The sequence below is a fragment of the Carcharodon carcharias genome, chromosome 13 (assembly GCF_017639515.1).
Source record: "Carcharodon carcharias isolate sCarCar2 chromosome 13, sCarCar2.pri, whole genome shotgun sequence".
NCBI lineage: Eukaryota > Metazoa > Chordata > Chondrichthyes > Lamniformes > Lamnidae > Carcharodon > Carcharodon carcharias.
In genome coordinates, this window is record NC_054479.1 from 16,493,419 (window position 1) to 16,514,687 (window position 21,269).

The 21,269-nt window shown below is 48.3% G+C and overlaps 1 protein-coding gene across 1 annotated transcript in view; it reads left to right on the forward strand.

Moving 5' to 3' along the window:
* sgsm1a (small G protein signaling modulator 1a) overlaps positions 1 to 21,269 on the forward strand; it is a 118,158-nt gene that overhangs the window by 81,832 nt on the left and 15,057 nt on the right. The window contains exons 14-20 of the mRNA XM_041202425.1: positions 38 to 102; positions 3,076 to 3,221; positions 4,784 to 4,912; positions 7,909 to 8,091; positions 13,868 to 13,939; positions 19,017 to 20,132; positions 20,956 to 21,080. Coding sequence (XP_041058359.1) covers positions 38 to 102; positions 3,076 to 3,221; positions 4,784 to 4,912; positions 7,909 to 8,091; positions 13,868 to 13,939; positions 19,017 to 20,132; positions 20,956 to 21,080 — 1,836 coding nt within the window. The remainder of the gene's footprint in view (positions 1 to 37; positions 103 to 3,075; positions 3,222 to 4,783; positions 4,913 to 7,908; positions 8,092 to 13,867; positions 13,940 to 19,016; positions 20,133 to 20,955; positions 21,081 to 21,269) is intronic.

Below are 21,269 nucleotides of genomic sequence, written 5' to 3' on the forward strand. Positions count from 1 at the left end.
TTTCCGGTATCAGTGTTACTGTGTTTTTCCCTTACAGGGCACCTCTGAAGATGTTGTGTGACAACATGAAGTACCAGATCCTGTCCAGGGCATTCTATGGATGTATGTATCAAATCAGGTTTGATGTGGTGAATTACCTGAGTAACATGCTTCCAAATATGTTACTTTGCTTCAGTAAACAAGCTGGTGTCGCAGTTTGGGATTCTTTGGCCATTCCTGTAGGTAAAATACTTGGATAGGAGCAACTTTATGAGCACATGAATGTCTGCGCAGGAAAAGACCAACCACTCTTACCTGCCTAACCCACACAGCAGTGATGTCATGTGCATCACCAAACCTACTCCTCGCCCTCTTTGAGCCATGTAAACCCCTGGGAGAGGCAAAAAGAACAGACTTTTTTTAAAAGCTCAATACTGATTAAAGAGTAAAATACTAGAAGATTGCTGTCCACCTTTGGTAAGTGACACAAGTCCAGAATGTCACATTGGCCCTGTTTTATCTGTGGCAGCCTTCTGACTTGCAAGACGATGGTTTGCTCTGTGACGATCAGCTCTGTTAAGCATCGCCTTGTGTAGTTCAGGTGCCCCACTCTGGCATGGCAGTCTCTGTCGCTCTTGCTGCAGTGGAAGACAGTGGGTTGAGAAGGTGCACGATTCGCTGGCCTCTGTTTGCTCTGGGCCCTCTTCTTGGCTTCCCATTTCTGCTTGCCCCTTCCAATGCCCCTTCAAACAGTCAGTCTCCAGAGGTCATGGCTGTCAGTGACTGTCTCCCAGTTGTCGCTGCCAATGTCCGCCATCTTCATATCTCGCCTGTAGGTGTCCTGGGAGTGGAGATATGGACGTCCAGGAGGTCGTGACCCAGTGGCCAATTCTTGGCAGGACAAGGTCACCAACTCCAAGGTCCATCGGCATACACTCATTGCTGAAACAATGACATCAGCGCTGGCTCAGCCACATTCATTTGATGAATGTCAGGCATATGTACAGAGACCCTGCTTAAGGTTCCAGGATACCTACCTCTTGTTCGAGGTGATCTTCACCTCTGGTGGAAACAGGCCCAGCTCTTGCTAGAAGGACTATATTTGGAGCAACCGCTGTCCAAAAGGCTGTTGATTTTTCAGGCCCTCCCCATGTTGATTTGGGACTCGTAGGTGGACAAGTGAAAGTGCATATGTCAGATAGAGATTGCTATTTGGGTGGAAGGGTAATTGTACACCTCATCCAATATCTAATATCGGCAGGGGTGTAAAACCAACATTGCAGCCAATTCTGTGGATGTGCCACTTGGCAAGATAGCTTAAAGACATTCCCTACTCCTGTTTATTTCTTGGTTATGTGTGGTTCAACCAGTTGGGAAACCCAGTGGGTAAAGGGAGGCGAGGACTGCTGCATCCAGGGGGTAAGTGCTTTTCCACTGATGTGCTAAATCCAGTTTACCTGCTTCGCTTACCCCTCCCTCATGGTCCACAACACCACCCCCCCCGCAACCAAAGGCCCTTCTGATCTCTTCCGTGGCCTCTGATCCCTCTCTGCACCCTAACCCCTGGTCTCTGCCTCTGGCCTGGGGCTGAAGGTCCAGCTGCCCACCATATGGCCAGTGTCCCGATCTGGCCTGGCAGCAGCAAGGACAATTTGGCAGGAAATGTTAACCAGGCCTTGCTGTCAAATTTGGTGGGGCTGGAGCGAAACCCATTTTTTCCCTGGGTTTTCCCGACCTCAAAACAGACTCACCCACCCTCTTTCCCCCTCCACCCCCCCAACCCGACTCCCTCCCCATCAAGTTCATGTCCGGCCCTTTGATTCAGTTTGAGTTCTAAGTCATCAGACTTTCCAGATTTCTCCGTTGATCTCCGTGACTGCAATAACTGCGTTTCTGGACCTTCAGGAATGTAGGGTGCAACTTATACACTCGTGCAGCAGTTTATCGATCAGGATTGTCCAACCTCTCGCATTTCACATTCCCACATTTCACTTTTTTCCCCCCTTACTCACAAGGCCAGGGAGCAAATTTCAGAAAGATAAGGCATTCGAAATTGATCTCGCTAGTAAACAAAACAACAGAAGTTGCGCATTTTTATGAGCAAGCTTTGAATGAGAGAACAAATTCATTAACTTACCTTCTCGTCACTATATCGAACACTAACCTAGTGAGATATCCGGCATTGCTTTTGCCTGCGCAAGTAGTCAGTGACTGCCTGCACACTGAATGTTGTGGTGCAGAGTATCTTAGATAGATTAAGAGAGACCATAAGACATAGGAACAGAAATTAGGCCATTCGGCCCATCGAGTCTGCTCTGCCATTCAATCATGGCTGATAAGTTTCTCAACCCCATTCTCCCACCTTCTCCCCGTAACCTTTGATCCCCTTACCAATCAAGAACCTATCTATCTCGGTCTTAAATACACTCAATGACCTGGTCTCCACCTTCTGTGGCAATGAGAGACATAGCAAGCCCCTGGTTACCCCAGCAAGGATCAAGGATGTAGCTCATGGGTGAATCTGACAAATTTAGAAATACATTTGGAATTTTAAGTTTGCCCCACTGTCAGCGTGAATAATCTGTAAGCGGATGCTGGGCATTTAGAGCCTTTTTGTTCACGCAACACGGGACATGCAACCAAATGCGTCAGGTGGGTGACTGACAGGCCCGGTAGCCAATCACTGCAGCCGGACACTGGCCCAATGGCCACAACTCTCTGGCCCGACAGCTAGCAGGCCAGGTCACGGTATAAACACCCCGCCTCCCGGAGCAGTTGGAAGAGCTCTCACTGTGGAGTTTTAAAGTTATGAAAGGTTGACAGGCCAGGATAGAAACCTTGGCGGGCTGTTACAGGTCATAAACTTCCTGCTTAGATACAGTTTATGGGGAGTGGTGGGGGTGTTGGGGGCGTGCAGAATCCTCCACCCTGGAGAAAACAGGAATGTTATAACTACTTCTTTGATGCTTTTGGATTTGGGAGTGTGATGACCTTTGAGCGGTGAATTCAGACACCCTCAGCGTTTCGGGTAGCAAGCTGGTGCGGTTGGTGATTTGACGTTGGTTCACTTTACACGGACGTTCCTTTGCTTCCCAGGGCTTGCCTACTGCAGACACCTGTCCACCGTAAGGACCCACCTCTCCGCCCTTGTCAACCACACCATCATCTGTCCAGCCGCGCCGTCTAACGCGGGCTGCGGCCTCACGAGAGAGGTTTGGCAAACCTTCCTGCAAGACAAAATGGTGGGTAGAAAATGAGCGGTGGCTGTTGAGCCGGGTTAGAGGGTTGTGCGGCATTCCCCGGGGGCTTGGGGGGGGGGGGTGCCACGATCTAGATGAGGCTGATAGTCTTTCTACAAAAGTACCCATGCCAATAAAGGGTTTCGGTCCAGCTATCGCCACCCAAATTGGTGATGTAAAGGTGGCTGGTGATGGGAAATGGAACCCTTTGTTTCCAGTCCACTCCCAGGCTAGTGCCGCACAGGCTATTTTGTGAGGTAAATCTTTCCTGATCTCTATTCTGAGGAACAGGCAGTGCCACTTGCAGTGTGGCAGCTACACTTCCAACGGGGGACTGTTCTTGTGATGTCTTCGTGACTCAGCATTAGAAGACCCCAGTCTGGGGGGGGTGGGGGTTGGTTGGGGGTGTAGAGGAGACAGGGGCGGGGTGGGGGGGGCGGTGGTTGGTTCCGGTCCCTGTTCACTCTCTTCCGAAGGAAACACTTGTGACCATGAGGTGAAAACTACCTCAAGCTCAGCTGCGACACCATAACATGAGCATAGGTGTACGTGCGGGAAGCTAGATAATCACACAAGGGATAGGAGGTTCCATCGATAGGGTGAGATGATGGGGCGGGAGGAAGCTTGTAACGAGTGTGGACAAGTTGGGCCGAATGGCCTGTTTCACGGCGTTGGATTCCGTGTAATTCCATGGGCTGGATTTTACGTTTCTGGGTGGAGTGAGGGAGGCAAACAGAAACTGAGTGGTCTGCTCACTCCTGCCCCCCGGCCATCTCAGCACGTCCAATCAAGCGTCGGATGTCCGTGCCCAATTGACGCTGTCAGCCAGGATGCCACACGGCAGAGGCTCACGGCTGTGAGTTTAAAGGCTCCCGCCCTCAGAATCTCCCTTTAATCTTTTTTTAACTGAAGCCTTTAAAAAAAAAAGAAGCTGAGAAATGAGTTAAAGAGAAACGTGCGGACACTGCCGGCGTGCCCAGCAGAGCCTGCTTCTGCGTTCAGCCTTGGTCCTGGTGACTTGCCTTTTGCCACCTTGTCATTAGCCGCCACAAAACCCCCCCCAAACTCGTTTTCAGGCCAAAAAAAAGATGCAGCGGGAAATGAAAAACTGCAGACGATTGGGTCAATGAGATGCTGGTAAGCAGTTCCACAATGGCGGGCAGGCTGCCCGGTTCCGCGCCTGCCCATGTCCCATAATTTGGGAGACTGGCACGAATATGTCCTGTTGCCGACCCGATGGGGGCGGGGTTGGGTGAGGGTGTTTGGTTGCGGCGGTGGGGGGCTCCTCCCCGATTTGTAGACTGTAGAATTCAGCCCCATGTGATCAAATGCCCAGTTGGCTCTTCAGCATTTGGACACTTGCGCTGGACGATGTGTGAGGTACCAGACGGTACTTACAGCTGTGGGATTGAATCGGAGCGGGAGACCACCCCATTTGGAGAAGAGGAGAAGAAAGAAAACATGGAAATCAGGCAATGAATATTTATCCGCTTTAAAGACCCATTTGGAATGTTATTAGCATGTCTTGTGTTTTTTGTTTTTAATTTTTGGAAACGAAACCGCAGAGCTACGACGAACAGGAACTCTTGCGGCTCATTTACTACGGAGGAATTGAGATGGAGATTCGGAGGGAGGTGTGGCCATTTCTCCTGGGACATTATCAGTTTGGGATGACCAAGGTGGAGAGGAACGAGGTCAGTAACTTGGGGGGGCACTCAGTACTTAATTGACTTTCAGGAGCAGATTTCCCAGCGTCGCCTGCCTTTTCAATGTATATTTTAGAATTAACTACGCTCTGGTTTATCTTGGCTTTTAATTCCATGATGATTTCCCTGGGTTTCAGACCTGTTGCTCCCAGTGGCAGATACAGGGCAATTCCTGAATAATTCTGCTTTCTGCTTACCTGGTTTGTAGATTCGCATTGCTGTCTCCCTTTTCCCAAAAGCACTCAGCCCCGTGACCAGGACCAGGATTTTCCGGTCCCTCCGACAGTGGGCATCTTCACTGGCGGGTCGGGAAACTTTGGAGAGAATTGGACTGCTAGCCACTCCCGCAATTTCCCTGTCCCGGCTGGCGATGACCGAGAATTCAGCCGCAGCCCCTTTCCGGGATTAGGGGATGTGGGCCTCAGGGTGGCCCGGTGTGCCGAAGAGGTTGGAAAATCCCGTGTGCAATTACATCCGAAGCACAGAACTCCAGCACAACTTTGGCCTGCTCTTGTATCCACAGTATTTATATGGCTAGTCCAGTTCAGTTTCTGGTCAATGGTAACCCCCCAGAATATTGTTCCAAGAAAAGCAACGCTGCATCTATCGATAGGACTGAATTATTTGACTCTGAATATTAACACCCAGCGTGTAGGGTCTCATTTAAATGTTTTGAACACAAGATGCAGGGGGTTGTGAGGAGGAGCTTTTCTAACACTAAGAGCTTTTCTTTCTCTAACCGAGTGGTTGGTGGAAGTGGAGATGATCAACGTCAATGGAAACTGCACGGGCACTTGTGGAAAAGAAACCTGCAGGGTAACAGATATAGAGTGGGGGAATGGGGCTGACTGGATTGTCCTACAGAGAGCCGGTGTGGACTCGATAGGCTGTACCTTCTGTGCCATCGCGCTCTCTATGAACAGAAGCAGGATCCCGGACTGACTTTTTTACTGTGCTGCACTCCAACACTAGGGGCGAGCTATAACGTCCTTGTGTCAAATTTAAAATTCTCACCCTCCTGTTCAAACGTCTCTAATTTCCTCCTGGCATCGTGCCTGGACTTCTAAAATGCTTTCGATGCCTCGGTGAGGGTAAATGTACCACAGCGAAGCGGAGCCTCAATCCCTGGTCTCAGTCAGGGTTGCAACAACAACAGTTTGCATTTACTCAGAGCCTTTAGTGTAGGGAGATATCGCGAGGCACTGGGCAGGAGTGGTCTCAGACAAAACGTTGGTACCGGGGCCCAGGGCGGTAGCTACCGGCTTCCTCAGAGGGGGACGTTTTAAGAAATGGCCTTTTGAGGAGAGAGAGAGAGAGAGGTGGCGAGGTATGTGGAGGGAATTCCAGAGCTTAAGGCTCCATAGAACTGAAGGCACAGCCGCCAATGCTGGGGTGAAGGAAGCACAGGATGGAGAATCCAGGCTTGGATGTGTGTACTCAGCTGTCAGGCTGGAGGAAATTAGAGATGTTTGAACAGGAGGGTAAGAATTTTAAATTTGACACAAGGACGTTATAGCTCGCCCCTAGTGTTGGAGTGCAGCACAGTAGAAAAGTCAGTCCGGGATCCTGCTTCTGTTCATAGAGGGCGCGATGGCACAGAAGGTACAGCCCATCGAGTCCATGCCGGCTCTCTGTAGGACAATCCAGTCAGCCCCATTCCCCCACTCTATATCCGTTAGCCTGCAGGTTTCTTTTCCACAAGTGCCCGTGCAGTTTCCATTGACGTTGATCATCTCCACTTCCATCAACCACTCGGTGCGTTAGAAAAGCTCTTCCTCACAGCCCCCTGCATCTCGTGTTCAAGACGTTTAAATGAGACCCTACACGCTGGGTGTTTATATTCTGAGTCAAATAATTCAGTCCTATCGATTGATGCAGCGTTGCTTTTCTTGGAACAACATCCTGGGGGGGTTACCATTGACCAGAAGCTGAACTGGACTAACCATATAAATACTGTGGCTACAAGAGCAGGCCACACACTAGGGATCCTGCGACGAGTTACCCACCTCCTGACTCCCCAAAGCCTGTCCACCATCTATAAGGCACAAGTCAGGAGTGTGATGGAATACTCCCCACTTACCTGGATGAGTGCAGCTCCAACAATACACAAGAAACTTGACATCATCCAGGACAAAGCAACCCACTTGATTGGCACCCCATCCACGAACATTGGCTCCCTCCACCACTGATGCACAGTAGCCGCAGTGTACACCACCTACAAGGTGCACTGCAGGAATTCACCAAGGCTCCTTAGACAGCAACTTCCAATCCCACAACCACTACCATCTAGAAGGACAAGGGCAGCAGATAGATGGGAACACCACCAACTGGAAGTTCCCCTCCAAGTCACTCACCAACCTGACTTGGGAATATATCGCCATTCCTTCACTGTCGCTGGGTCAAAATCCTGGAACTCCCTTCCTAACAGCACTGTGGGTGTACCTACACCACAGGGACTGCAGCGATTCAAGAAGGCAGCTCACCGCCACCTTCTCAAGGACAATTAAGGATGGGCAATAAATGCTGGCCCAGCCAGCGACACCCAAATGAATAAAAAAAACTTTAGGAACTTCTCCATTGCTAAGATCACAGCACCAATGCACTCTTTCATACTCTGGCTTTTCTGTGCACCACTGTTAGCAACAGCGACTGCCTGGGTCCTAAACTCCGGAGTTCCTGCTCCAAACGTCACGATCCAGCGATCACCCTGGTGGAAAGTAAGGACGTTCAGTTGGAATGGGAACGGCTTCAGACATTCCCCAAATAGCATTGCGCTGTTTGCAGGCGGAGAACTGCACCCCGAGCATTTAAGGTTGGGGTGTTAGCACCGCTAGAATGGTGAGAACCTACACTTTCAGGAGAGTGGTGAATTGTGCGGGGAGTGGGGGGGGATTGCGGAGGTGGGGGAGGGGAATGCTTTTGATGAAAATTCTCAGCGGCTACAAGTTTTGTTGGGTCTAATCCCCGTTCCCTCCCGTTCTCAGGTGGACGATCAAATTCGGACCTGCTACGAGCAGACCATGGGCGAGTGGATGGCCTGTGAAGCGGTCGTCCGTCAGCGGGAGAGAGAGTCCCACGCAGCAGCTTTGGCCAAGTGCTCGTCCGCAGTCAGCCTGGATGCTCAGATGCAACGGATGCTGCATCGGGATTCGACAGTGAGCAACGAGGTGAGGGCCAGGGTGAGAAGAAGTGTGTAGATTGAATGAGGCAGGTAAAGCACAAGACGCGGCCACAGACAACAACAACTTGCATTTGCGCGTCACCTTTAATGTAGCAAGACCTCCCAGGGTGCCTCAGGGGGAGCATAATCAAACGAGATTTGACACCAAATTACATCGAGGTACAAGGATGGGGTGACCGAAGACTTGATCAAATTAGTTTTAAGGAACGCGTAAAAGGAGGAGAGAGAGAGAGAGAGGTTTAGGGAGAGAATTCCAGTCGGCAGGGCCTTGGCAGCTGAAGGCACGGCCGCCAATGCTGGAGCTTTTAAAATCAGGAATGCTCGAGGCCGGAATTTGAGGAATGCATTGATGTCAGAGGATGTGGGGCTGGAGGAGTTTACAGAGATGTGAAGGGATTTTTAAAACAAGGGTGAGAATTCTAAAATTTTCAAAACACAAGGAAGAGTTCTACTGAACCTCTGGTAATTTTATTCATCATTCTAAACATGGCTTGTCCAACCTATTCACATGGGTGGTGGGGGTACATTTCAATTTTTCTCACGTTTGTGGGGAGGGGGGGGCGAATGAACAAATTTTGGAAAGATAAGGTTTGGCACCACATTAAACATGAATTTTTTAAAAAAGCATGAAAAGTATGAAAAGAAACAACTTGCTGAGCAAAAAGAAATCACAACAATAAATTGATAATTAAAAAACTGAACAATAAATAAAGACAACCATTAAAGTGTGAAAGGGCGAGAGTGTGTGCGTCTGACTCACTCCCAGTCTCAGGTTGCTCACTCACTCACTCACCCTCACCGCCTGTGAGAGTGGGTGACAATGCCTCTCAGTGTGTGGGGTGAATGAGAACCCTGAGACTGGGAGTGAGCCAAACACATGCTCTCACACACACATTCACCCCCTCTCTCTCTCTCACACACACGCACTCACCCCCCCCTCTCTCATACACATACACTCACCCCTCTCTCTCTCTCTCTCTCACACTCACTCACTCACTCAATCACTCCTCTCTCTCACACACACACTCACCCCCCCCACACATACACTCACCCCTCTCTCTCTCTCACACTCACTCACTCACTCAATCACTCCTCTCTCTCACACTCACACTCTCCCCTCTCTCTAACACACACACAGACTTCCCCCTCTCACCACACCCAGTCAACAGGCTTGCTCCCTGTCACCCACCCTGCCCTCACACTGACTCACTCACCCATCCTCTCTCACACATGCTTACCAAATCTGCTGGGGCCATGGGGTGGGGTGCATTGGTGCGATGAGAGCGGAGGAGAGACCTGGAGTGAGGCTTGAGGCTTAGTGGTACCCAAAAGCGGGTACTCACTGAGAGGAGTGCCAAGAGCGGGGAGGGACGCAGCCGGAGCCGGGGGGAAAGGGGCCAAATCCGGGCCAGAGCACCGGCAGCTGCAGAAAAGTGGCCAGAGCCATGGGAAGGTGTGGTGAGCGGAGGCCTCGCCTGCTCCAGTGTGTCTCTATCTTCACAAACTCAGTTTGCGGTGTTAGCTGCTACTCACGACACAGCCTGTTTCTCTCCCGTGGCTGCTGTTGATAGGCCCAATAGTGACCACATCAGCAGCAAACATAGGAGAGAAGCTGTGATTGGAGGAGCAATTCCCTGCAGAAATCTTCAGACTCACTGACCCGTCTTACCGTCATTTTCACCAATCGACCTGGGGGCCGCGTTGGCCGCGGGTAGAATAAGCCTGCTCTAAGCTTTCTGCATTCACCTGGGTTTGTCGGTTAAATATGTATATATACCTATTTGCCCCAGTTCCAAAACAGTCGTGGAGCGGTTATGATACTGAACGAGCAACCCAGGAGCCAGAAGTCCAAATCCCAAAGTGAAAAGTTGTAAGGTTGAATTTAATAATCTCTCAACGTGTGTGTTGACATCTGCTAAAATGGCCAGCCAGATGGTTCACTCCTGCCCTACATGGAAAGGAACAGCCAACCTCCAGCATGTCCGCCATGCACGGGACTGCGGCCTAGCCCCTCATGTTTGACCCTTGCGCATCTTCTAAGGTGGCCTAACATGTCACTCGGCTGTAAAGTCACTTGAAGAAAACATGCTACTATCTTTTATGGTGAACAGGGAGGAGCAGTAAATGTGTCCTTGTCAGTATTGGAGGAGGTTCTTGTGGAGCCTACAAGCCACCATGGACCAGTTGTGCCGAGGGGCCTGTGTTTCTGTGCTGTACATTCTATATGTAATTGTTTGGATGTAAGAACAAACCAAGATCAAAAAAACACAACCGTTAAATGGTTCAATACTTCACCAAGCCAAGAAAATAAGGTGGCCCCTGGCTTGATACCTATTTTGTGTTGAGTTAGCTGAGATCAACTGCAGGAAGATATAATCCACCTTGGCACTGTGGGCTTAGCAGCTAGAGAGGGGTTCCCATTCCTGATCATTGTCCAGGAAAGAGATCTTTTGTGTGGTTTGTCAGGTGAGAACACTTCTGGCCTTAGCTAAAACGTCTTCCATTGCCATAACAACTGCCAAGTTGGGGCAGAGTTTTTAGCTCGGTGTTTGGGCATGTGCCTGACCAGCTTGAGAGTAAAATAGCACCTGATGGCGTCAGGCAAGCGTCCCGATGTCATCCTGCGCACGTGCGATATTTCGGTCAATGGGCATGCTCAAAAGTTGGAAGCGTACCCGCTGACAATTAAGAGGGCAATTAAGCCCATTAAAGTTTCAGGTGTCCCTGATTTTTTGTGGTCTGTCCAGCCTTACGGTTGGTGGATGGACAAATCTGCCAGGCGGACTTTGCATTTTTAATGAAACCTCAATCCAAGGGTGGGACGAGGTTTCCGTTATTAACATAAAAAAATTGAAATGTATGGACAGAATTTTCACCATGTCCTTGTTCAGGTGACTGAATCTGATGCGTGGACATTTTTTTCCAGATTTTAAAATCTTTCTTTATTATTATTTAAATTCTTCAGCTCTCTGAGGCAGCTCTCTGCCTTCAGGGAGCTTTCATTCCGCACTCCCCCCTGCTCTTGCGCTTAGGTCAGTGGCCTCACCCCAGCAGCGCCGAGCTTATCAGCGTGAAATCGTGGTCAGGGGCCGATTGCAGGTGGGTAGGCCACTCCCCGGCCGGCCAATTGCACCTGCCTGTCGAGCTGCGAATCCTGCCCTCGATGTCCAGTTTGCATGGGGAGAATGACCACTTGGCTTCCACAAGGCAGCTGACTCCCCTTGTTGTCTCTCACCTCGCTCTTCATTCTGAATCTGATGTTGCCTCTCCCACCTGTTCACATTAGCAAGTTGGAGCAGTCACTGCCCTCCTCAGCAACCAGCGACCAACCCTTTGCTTCCGCTATAGCAAATACATTGTAAGCATAATGACTGCTCGGAAAACAACGGTGTCGATTTCTCACCTATGTTGTTTGGCACGAATAAATACTATTATGAAGAGGGACTTTTTTTATCATTAGAATAGAGGGAGATTAAAGGTAATTTGATGGAAACTTTTAAATTATGAAGGGATGGAACAGACTAGATAGAAGCAAACTGTTCCCAGTGAGTGATGGGGCTATAACAAGAAGCCATAGATATAAGATTAAATGTAAAAGTGTTGAGATAGAGAGCTGGAGAAATCTTATTATACAGAGGATTGTAAGGCTGTAGAATGTAGGGACTTAAGCAGAGATCATGTCAGTATTTAAGAATGGGTTAGGTAAGTGATTGAAGGAAATAGAGATAAAGGAATACAGGAACTGGCTGGGCTCATGACATTAGCACAACAGCTCCTGTGAAAGTTAAAATCTGACATGGAATTGCTGGGTCAGCACCTATTTCTATGTAATACAGCCTCCTTCTTCTCTCCTCTGTTACCCTCCTCCATCCCTTCATTATATCCCCTGAAACTCATGCACACCCCTGCCCCCGACTTGACCTTTTTGCAATATCCCTCTAAAACCCAAATCCATCTCCCTCACTGCTCCCCAACTCCCCACTTCCAACACCATCAACAGGAAGGATTTTCCAGAAGGTGACAGTTGCTGCCCCTTGCCCCTGCACACACTGCCTAATCTTTGTAGGTTTCCCTGCACTGAGTTTTGAAGTTTTTTTTTTGGTTTAACTTCTCTCCTTCAAGTCTCTCCTTTCTCCTGAAGACTTTGATTCCCTGACCATAATAAAATGGCCAGCGATTTCCCCCCAGCATCTTATCCACGTGCCCCCAGCTTGGGAGTGAGTTTTGGCAGTGAGGATAAGCCAGTTTGTGTGCAACATGACCACGCTTGACATCTACGCCCTGGCACTCCCTGTAGCGATTACCAAATAGCGCATGAGAGTGGCAATCCCTGCTGGCACCAGACCTGAAACCAGGAGCTCTGTGGTTGACTATATGCACCTGCTGCAGCCCAGGCTGAGGACAGCCACCTCAGATCAAGATCGGATGTGAGACCTTCCTGGTCTGTAATGGGCTTACAAATCCGTCTCGCCTGGATGGTTAAACTGGCTGTTTAATTCCGCAGTGAGTAACTTCCCTCCTGGTTCCCCAAAGCCTGTCCACCATCTACAAGGCACAAGTCAGCAGTGCGATGAAATACTCTCCACTTGCCTGGATGAGTGCAGCTCCCATGACACTCAAGAAACTCAACATCATCAAAGGCAAAAGTGCCTGCTTGATCGGTGCCCTATCCACCACCTTAAACATCCATTCCCTCCAACCCCAGCATATAGTGGCAGCAGTGTGCACCATGTACACGTGCACTGCAGCAACTTGCCAAGGCTCCTTTGACAGGTGTTTTTCAAACCCCTGACCTCTAGCATTTAGAAGGAAAGGGTAACAGGTAGATGGGAACACCCATGTTCCCCTCCAAGTCACTTACCATCCTGACCTGGAAATATATCGCCGTTCCTTCACTGTCACTGGGTCAAAATCCTGGAACTCCCTTCCTAACAGCGCTGTGGGTGTACCTACACCACACAGACTGCAGTGATTAAAGAAGGCAGCTCAAGGACAATTAGGGATGGGCACTAAATGCAGGCCTAGCCAGCGAAGTCCGCATCCCGTGAAAGAATGAAAAAAGTAATATTGGCCTTTGGCTGCTTTTCGGCTTCCCAGAAGAAGTTACTTCAGATTTCACAATGAGCAAAACAGAACCAACATGTATGAAACAGTTAATCTGATGCACACAAGATTCCTTGTATTAGGGTTTAAATTGAGTAGCAATGGAGAGAGCTGGCATACTGAATCAGTGCACTGTCATTCCATCTTGGAGAGATGGCTTTCAGTTCGGACCAGCCCGATGGAGTGGGTCCACTTTCTTGACTGTCCAGATGGAATGACCCTCGATGGTCTTCAGTTAGATCCAAGAGCCCAATCACGTTCCCTGAAATGATTCCAAGAGGTGGTCCTGCCGTTTGGTAGGTGTTTGAGAAGGTGAAGTGTCACATTGATACAGTATAGGGTGTGGTCCAGTGTGGGCATTGTTGGGCAGCAAGATCAGAAATGTTGCAATGGGGCAGATATTGTTAAACATCATTTAATTTGTCTTTCTTTGCTCCTTACCCCTCTCAGAAGAAAACCCACGGATGCAGGCACTCATGCCTTGCAAAGGACAAAGGTTGCTGCTACCAACTTTAGATACCTTACTCAGTAATAAAACACCCACTGTTGCTCAACATTAATTCAATGGCAAGAAAACGGCAAAAACTGATGTTTTAATGTTTAATTGTGCAATTTCTCTTCCCTTCACCTCTCTAAGTGACTCTACTCTCGTATTCCAGTCTTCCCAGAGTTGTGGCTCAGACAGTCAGAACCATTTGCGTCTGCAGAGCGATTCAAGCACAAGTACGCAGGTGAGTTGCACCCTTGTGGCCCCAGTTGCTCTTCCTGCTGCCCCCATGACTGGGAGGTCATGGCCCACAGCCTGGGAACCCCTGCTATAGGACTTTCCAAATAGGTGAGTTGAAATGGGCCACATGGCCTTCCTTCTCTGAGAGTGGGTTGATGGGTTTCTTGAACAATGCCAGAAGGTGTTGAAAGGTCTTTCATGCTGAAGGGACTGAGATGAAAACGACCCAAGTTTCCAGAATGTTGTAACTCCAGTTCTGACTGTGTTGGGATGTCTGGAAAGCCTATAGAAATGTGACAGACTCACATAGTTTAGGGGAGATAGATCTTTATGGCGAGGTTTCATTCTGCTGTAAGGTGCCACATTAGACAGTGATAGACGAGGGTACCTTAATGTGTCTCAGTGGAAATTGCAACGTATGGGCCATCCAGATAAATTCAATCCCTGCTCTGTGCCCAGTCAGTGTGCTGGGATGAGGGGGGGAGACGCAGTAGCAGAGACACTACAATTGGCCTCGGGACCCATGGTTGAGATTTTAACACGTTTGCAATCCATCCACTTTCACATTGTTGAAATTGGGCTGCAGCAGTTGAAAAGGTGGTGGGGGCGAGGACGGTGGGGGTGATAAAAAAATCAGACTGAGTTTCTGCTCCCATCGGGTCATCCAGCGGACGCCCCCCCCCCCCCGCCCCACGGACACCACATCCACCCCTTCCCCAGCGGGATAGACTTCACATGTGGACGATAGTTGAGAAAGAGTTTGGATTTGATGTAATCTTCCATGGGTGGTAGTCTTGGGTTGAAGCACTGGAAGAGGTCACCATCTTGAGTAGAATAGAGGACGGGTTAAAACAGCAACAGGGAAGAAATGAGATTCTCCCAACTATGTTCAATTGGCCAGTAAGGACCAGTTTACCGCTTTGTGTCCGTGCTGTCCTGCTGTGCTTATGTGACTGAGAAGAGGCGACAAAAGCCAGAGTCTGATTTTGTTTCTGAATATACTGTTTAGCCTTCAAGTATAGTATACCTGATCTGTGTGAGCCCTGACTGTTTAAAATCCCAAATATAGTGCATTTTCAGCAGAGGAGGAGAGAAAATTGAGAGGCTGAGGTGGAGTCAGGAGGTTGTGGGGGGTGGAGAGATGAGGGTGGGGTGGGGGGTGTTGTGGGGGTGGGAGAGGGGTGGGTCCCAGTATGGAAAAGAAGTTAATCAAAAGTGCGCAGAGCAAAAGTCATATTTATGTTCAAATTCTATTAACCGTCTTGGGGGCTGGCAGAATGTTCTGTCTTAGTGGCAATGATGAGTGACTTCGAAGCATTGAATTGAGGTTATCTCAATACATAATTATATGTAACTGTTTATATTGGGTGAATGGTTAATAAACAAACAGCAATATTTGTATTCACTAAGATATTGGGTTTAAAGAGCCATTTAGATGATGTCATCAGCCATAGTAACAGATATTATTGTGTTATGACAGCTTCACTGTCCAGGATGAACCACCCAGGGCCCTCGTTGGTGTAAATCAGAGTTGCTCATGTCGCTTGTAGGACTCTGCAAATACCCTGACATTGACATAAAGGACACGTACGTTGTTAGTCGTTAACTAAGGCCCTGTGACAGCAGAATCCACGCCTAGGAAATGACTCGCTGCTGCCCAGTCAGGCTGAAAATGGTGGCGCCATACCTCCCCCCTCCCCCCCTCACCCCCTTCAGGAGAGAGTCACCTCACGTAAACCGGATACCTCCTGAGGCTTTGTCGAGGGGGGGTAAGAGAAATGTGGAAGAAGAATAGGTTATTGGCCCCATCAAACCTACTTCAGCTACAGAGAAAAGGTTTGGTGCAAATACTTGCGATTGAGCAGATGTGCGATGACCAAGATTCAGAATGGTCACCTTAATATGTTACACAGACATTTTTAATCCCTGCCCAAGAGAAACATTGAACTTTTTTAGTGTCCTCAATCTATGGTATACAGCCTCCAATCCTGCTCCCAGTTAGATACTTGTTCAGTTTCCTCTCAGGAATATGTTGCCTTGCCCAACGCTGCACTGCAAGGTTGGAAAAGATGCTGGTGCGCTGATTGACTTCAAGTTCTTGGACACAGAGCCAAGTCATGTAAAAAGCATAAATATAATCAAATGGGGACTGGGCCCAAAACTCATTGATGTCGTCTGGGCCTGGAATTCGTTTCACTTCAGCCGGTGAATTTAACATAGGGACAAGATGAGAACATTGCGAATGAAGGAAAGTTGTACAAGGGAGAGAACATTGAACAAAACAGCAGTATAAGGAGGAGCCTTGGGCCTGTGTTGAGTTCACTGATCTCAGGCAAAAATGTTTGGCTCTAAAATTGGCTTTAAGGCCCATGGACTAGAAAAGAATGCATTTGCCAGGCTTTTTGACCTTGATTGCTCTCATAGGCCTGGATCTTCGCTCCTGAGTTGGGGCATTTGGGACAGCTCCACAAACCCCCGACCCGGGAGAAAGTCCCCTGGAAGAAGGGATTTTCATTGCGGGGCAGTGGGGTTCTCTAGGAGTCAGGTCCACTGCCCCCCAGAACGAGTGCGAAGGTTGCCAGGTGCAGAGGTGGGCTGAGCGGAGGGCCTGCCTCTCTGCTTCAACACTGTGTCCAGGATTTAAAAGAGAACGATAAGACAAAAAACAGCCCTGCAGCTTTCACCCTTCACGCCCCACGCACTGCCCATGCCCCACCTATGACAACCCATGCCACCTCATGCCCTCTATCCACCTCCCATGGCCCCTCATACCCTCTATGCCAACCTGTGTCCCTCTATCCACCCCCATTGCCCTTTATAGGCCCTATGCCAACTTAGTGCCAACTCATGCCGACCCATGCCCCACACCCATAACCCTTTTCCCTTACACCTACCATGTCAACTCACTCAGTATCCACACAAGACCCATGCTGAGTTTAAGTAAAATAAAGTTCCAGGTGTTTATTGCAGACTTAATTGTTTTTTAAATCCATAAAAACTAATTCCCTACATTTACATTCCCTTAAATACATCCTTATAAAAACAAATATTTCATTCACATGCCTAATCCCTTATAAAAATAAACATTGGAACTCATAGTCCCACTTCAAAGAGTCTACTGGGAGCTGTCAATCAAACTGTGAACTGGAAGGCACCCTACTGTGATAATGGAAGGTTGTGATAACAGTCATGCACCACTAATTCAGTAATGGTAATCTTCAGGCTTACATCAACAGACAGAATGAAATAGCAAGCAATGATTTATTTTTAAACACTCCAGACAATTTTTCAGCTTTAAAGGGCAGGAGTTTCAAATATCCTGACAGCTTGACCCTTGCCTTTGACATTTCAGCTTGGCACTTCTGACAGTTCCAGTAAGCTTGACAGTTAATGAGTTTGTGCACTTTTTATGCAGGTTCATGCCTACCTTTAGCAATCCCAAGGATACCTGACCTCCCCCAAAGGCATCCTGGGACCATATCAAAAGGAGTACCCTATCTCTCCAAAGGACTGCACAACATTCAGGCCTGCTCCGACGAAGCCTAATCTGCGCACATGTTTCACACACATCTGCGCCACCAAAATCGGATTTGAGCGAAGGCAGCTGCTGATTTATATGGGCAGCTGTCTCTGCGAAACACGCGTGCGCAAATCCCGACCCAGGCCCACTCCCACCTCTGTGACAATGGTTGGTGCGGTGTTCTGGGGCGGGCCTTACGATTTTCGGCCTCTTCCACCATTTTCACAACAATGGAGAGACTCTCCGTTGTTGCGAAAATCCAGGCCGTTAGTATTTCCTCCTGCCAGGTACACATGCGTGGGTTTTGAGTTTAAAAAGGGATGAGTTTTGTCTTTGATGCCCCAGGCCTCTGGTTGAATAGCCTGCTGACAAACGGGGTCATTCTAACCCAACCCCAGCCTGTAGGAGCTAACAGGATTGGATCACCCCATTTTACACCGTGCCCCGATTTCCTGTTCAGCCATGGCTTAGTGGGTTGTCCTTTGAATCAGAAGGTTGTGGGTTCCAGTCCTACTCCAGGGCCTCAGGCACGTAGTCTAGGCGGACACTCCAGTACAGTACTGAGGGAGTGAACATCTTTCGGATGCGACATCAAACTAAGTCCTTGTCTGCCGTTTTTAGTTGAAAGATCCAGTAGCACCATTGGAATAAAAGCCGTGGAGGTCTCCCCAGTGTCCTGGGTCAGCATTTCCACCCTAACTAGCATCTAAAACAGACCATCTGGACATTATTTCATTGCCGGATTGTGGGAGCTTGCTGTGCGCAAATTGGCTGCCATGTTTCCTACATTTCAACAGTGACTACATTTTAAACATAGCTCATTGGTAGTAAAGCACTTTGGGGCGTCCCATTATCATGAGAGATGTTACTGTAAATAAATACTTGTTCTTCTTTTTTATCTTTGGTGTTAATGAAAAGTAAAATCAGGAGGTGGTAGGGGTCAATCGGGCAGATTCCTCCTGGTCTTGTCATGTTGAAATAACCCCCCCAAAGGTGTAGCTCACTAAAGTGAGGGACTGGAAATCAGTTCCTGCCCCTTAGATACAGCTCTTAGCCAAAGGACAGCAAGCTAGAATTTTTAAAAATGTAATGGATTTTTAAAAATGATGTGACCCCCTGTCCCCCTTCCCCACTCGCCTTCCCCCTAGCTGCCCAGCGCAAATTATACCCAAGAAAAGTTTCCTAAGATAGTAAGAGGCTTAAACATCAGAAAACAAACTGGATATAGCGAAGAACAGAAAAACCAGAACAGTCAGCAGAACTAGGCACATGAGAATCAGCAACATTGAGGTGACATTGTGAATGACGTTTAGGATTGAAAACAGCAAGACCACTCACAAACCCGGTTAAACTCCAGGGGCTGTGTTAATTTTTTAACTGATGCATGAAAATAGGTTTAAACCAGAATACATGACGTTCAGTGGTTGATTGATTCGACTCTCAAATGGATGAGACTCATGGGTGGAAGGGAGACTCGCTGGTTCTGCTAGTGTGAGCTGCAGCCACCAGAAAACTACAGCTTGCTGTGTAACCTTTATTGGCTCTTTTTTTTTGCTCTCAGGTGTTTGAGTCTGTGGAAGAGGCTGAGGGTGAACAAATGGAGAAAGAAATGGGGACCGACAGTGATAAACAGGCAGTGCCCATTCCAAACGGCGCCGTGCCGAATGGCACCTCCTCGCCAGACTCTGGACATCCATCCTCTCGCAATTTCTCTACAACGTCTGGCTACTCAGAGCGCAGCTTCAGCACCGAGGAGGTGATACAGTGCAGCCAGCAAACTGTGGCACAAAGACGGGGAAGCGGGGTGAACAAAGCAGAGGAAGGATTTCCTCCCCAAGAGGAAAATATACCTCCCCAGGAGCAGCTACTGGAAGTAATTCCTACAGCAGGTAGATCCAAAGAAGCACTCCCTGTGGCAGATGGACCTGCAAAAGTAGTTCCTGTGACGTTAGAATCAGAAGAAGTAGTTCCTGTGGCAAGTAGATCTGTCGTAGTAGTTCCTGTGGCGGATGGCTCTGAAGAAGAAGTTCCTGTGGTGGAAGGATCAAAAGTAGTTCCTGTGGCAGAAGAATCAAAAGTGGTTCCTATGGTGAAAGGATCAGAAGTAGTTCCTGTGGCAGAAGGATCAGAAGTAGTTCCTGTGGTAGAAGGATCAAAAGTGGTTCCTGCAGTGAAAGGATCAGAAATGGTTCCTATGGCAGAAGGATCAGAAGTAGTTCCTATGGCGGAAGGATCAGAAGTAGTTCCTGTGGCAGAAAGATCAAAAGTGGTTCCTGCAGTGAAAGGATCAGAAGTAGTTCCTGTGGCAGAAGGATCAAAAGTGGTTCCTGCAGTGAAAAGATCAGAAGTAGTTCCTGTGGCAGAAGGATTAGAAGTAGTTCCTATGGTGGAACGATCAGAAGTAGTTCCTGTGGCGGAAGGATCAGCAGTAGTTCCTGTGGCAGAAGGATCAGCAGTAGTTCCTGTGACAGATGAATCAGATCCTGAACATGAGGAGTCGAAAGACAACCTTCCTCAGTTTAAAATGGAAGACAATATGACTGAGCAGGAGCTGGTTGGACGAGAAGCAGCACTCCCTATTGGACCAGAAATGGAAGGCTTTTATCAGCAGTTGAGCATGGCTGAGAGCCATGCTCATGTAGCTTCTCCAGCCTCCTCCACTGGAGTGATGTACACTGTGAGTACTCTTAGTCAATGAATACCACATTGTTGTTGCTGTGGAAGAGCCAATGAGAGCTCTCGTGTAATTTGCCTTCTTAAATTCAATCCCAAAAGTTTGGTACAAAGCCAGTAGATCTGTACGGTGTTACTTTTGTATTTACCATGAGCTAATATCCTGCTTTTAAAGCAAAATTTCTTATGTTTATCAAAGGTGAGGGATGCTGACAGTGGGGAAGACAAAACATTTTGTATCCCAAGTGCTCAGCTTCCACACTGATAGGCAGGCAAAGGCTAACTGGCCCATCGAGTTTGCCTCACACTCATGATATTCAAAGCTAGACATTTGGATGTTTCACAAAAGCCAAAATTGGACTGTCGGATTCAAAACCAAACAGATGCCAACCCTAAGTCCCCCTGACAACTCACCAGATTATTTATAAAGCACTTGGAAACCTATCAGCCAATATTTCCATGTTCCTGAACTTCCATTCATCCTTTCCCCACTTGACCGATTAAGGACTTTCCCTATGATCTAGAGGCAACGATCTGAGGGTCTAGAGCCATGTCTCATCAATGGATGGCATTGTGCGTTAATTCCTTATTGGGTTGTGTTGCTATAGTGCCACTTGGCACCACTTCTGTCAGAAGCTGGCCTGTTCCTTTTCAATGACGAGAAAATAAAAGCAAAATACCGTGGGTGCCGGACATCCGAAATAAAAACAGAAAATGCTGGATAAAACCCGCAGGTCTGGCAGCATCTGTAGAGAGAAACCAAGTTAACGTTTCACATCCGTCTGTTTCTGTTAGTAAAACTACAGTGTATTTTTTTAATCTTTCAGCAAGAATTGCTGGACATGTACACCATCAATTTGCACAGGATAGAGAAGGATGTTCAACGCTGTGACCGTAACTATTGGTACTTCACGCCCGCTAACCTGGAGAAACTACGCAACGTTATGTGCAGGTAGATCTTGTCCATTTTGATTTTTTTTTAATAAGCTTCAATGCAGTGTCACGTGGAAGGCTGAGCAGTAATGTTACCTCCTGTGGGGCTGGTGAGTAAGGTTCAAGTTGGATAGTGAGGAGGGCGAGCAGCATTACATCAAATCTTAAAGAGTTCAGGGATGGGAGGTTAGCTTGAAGAGACCGGGCT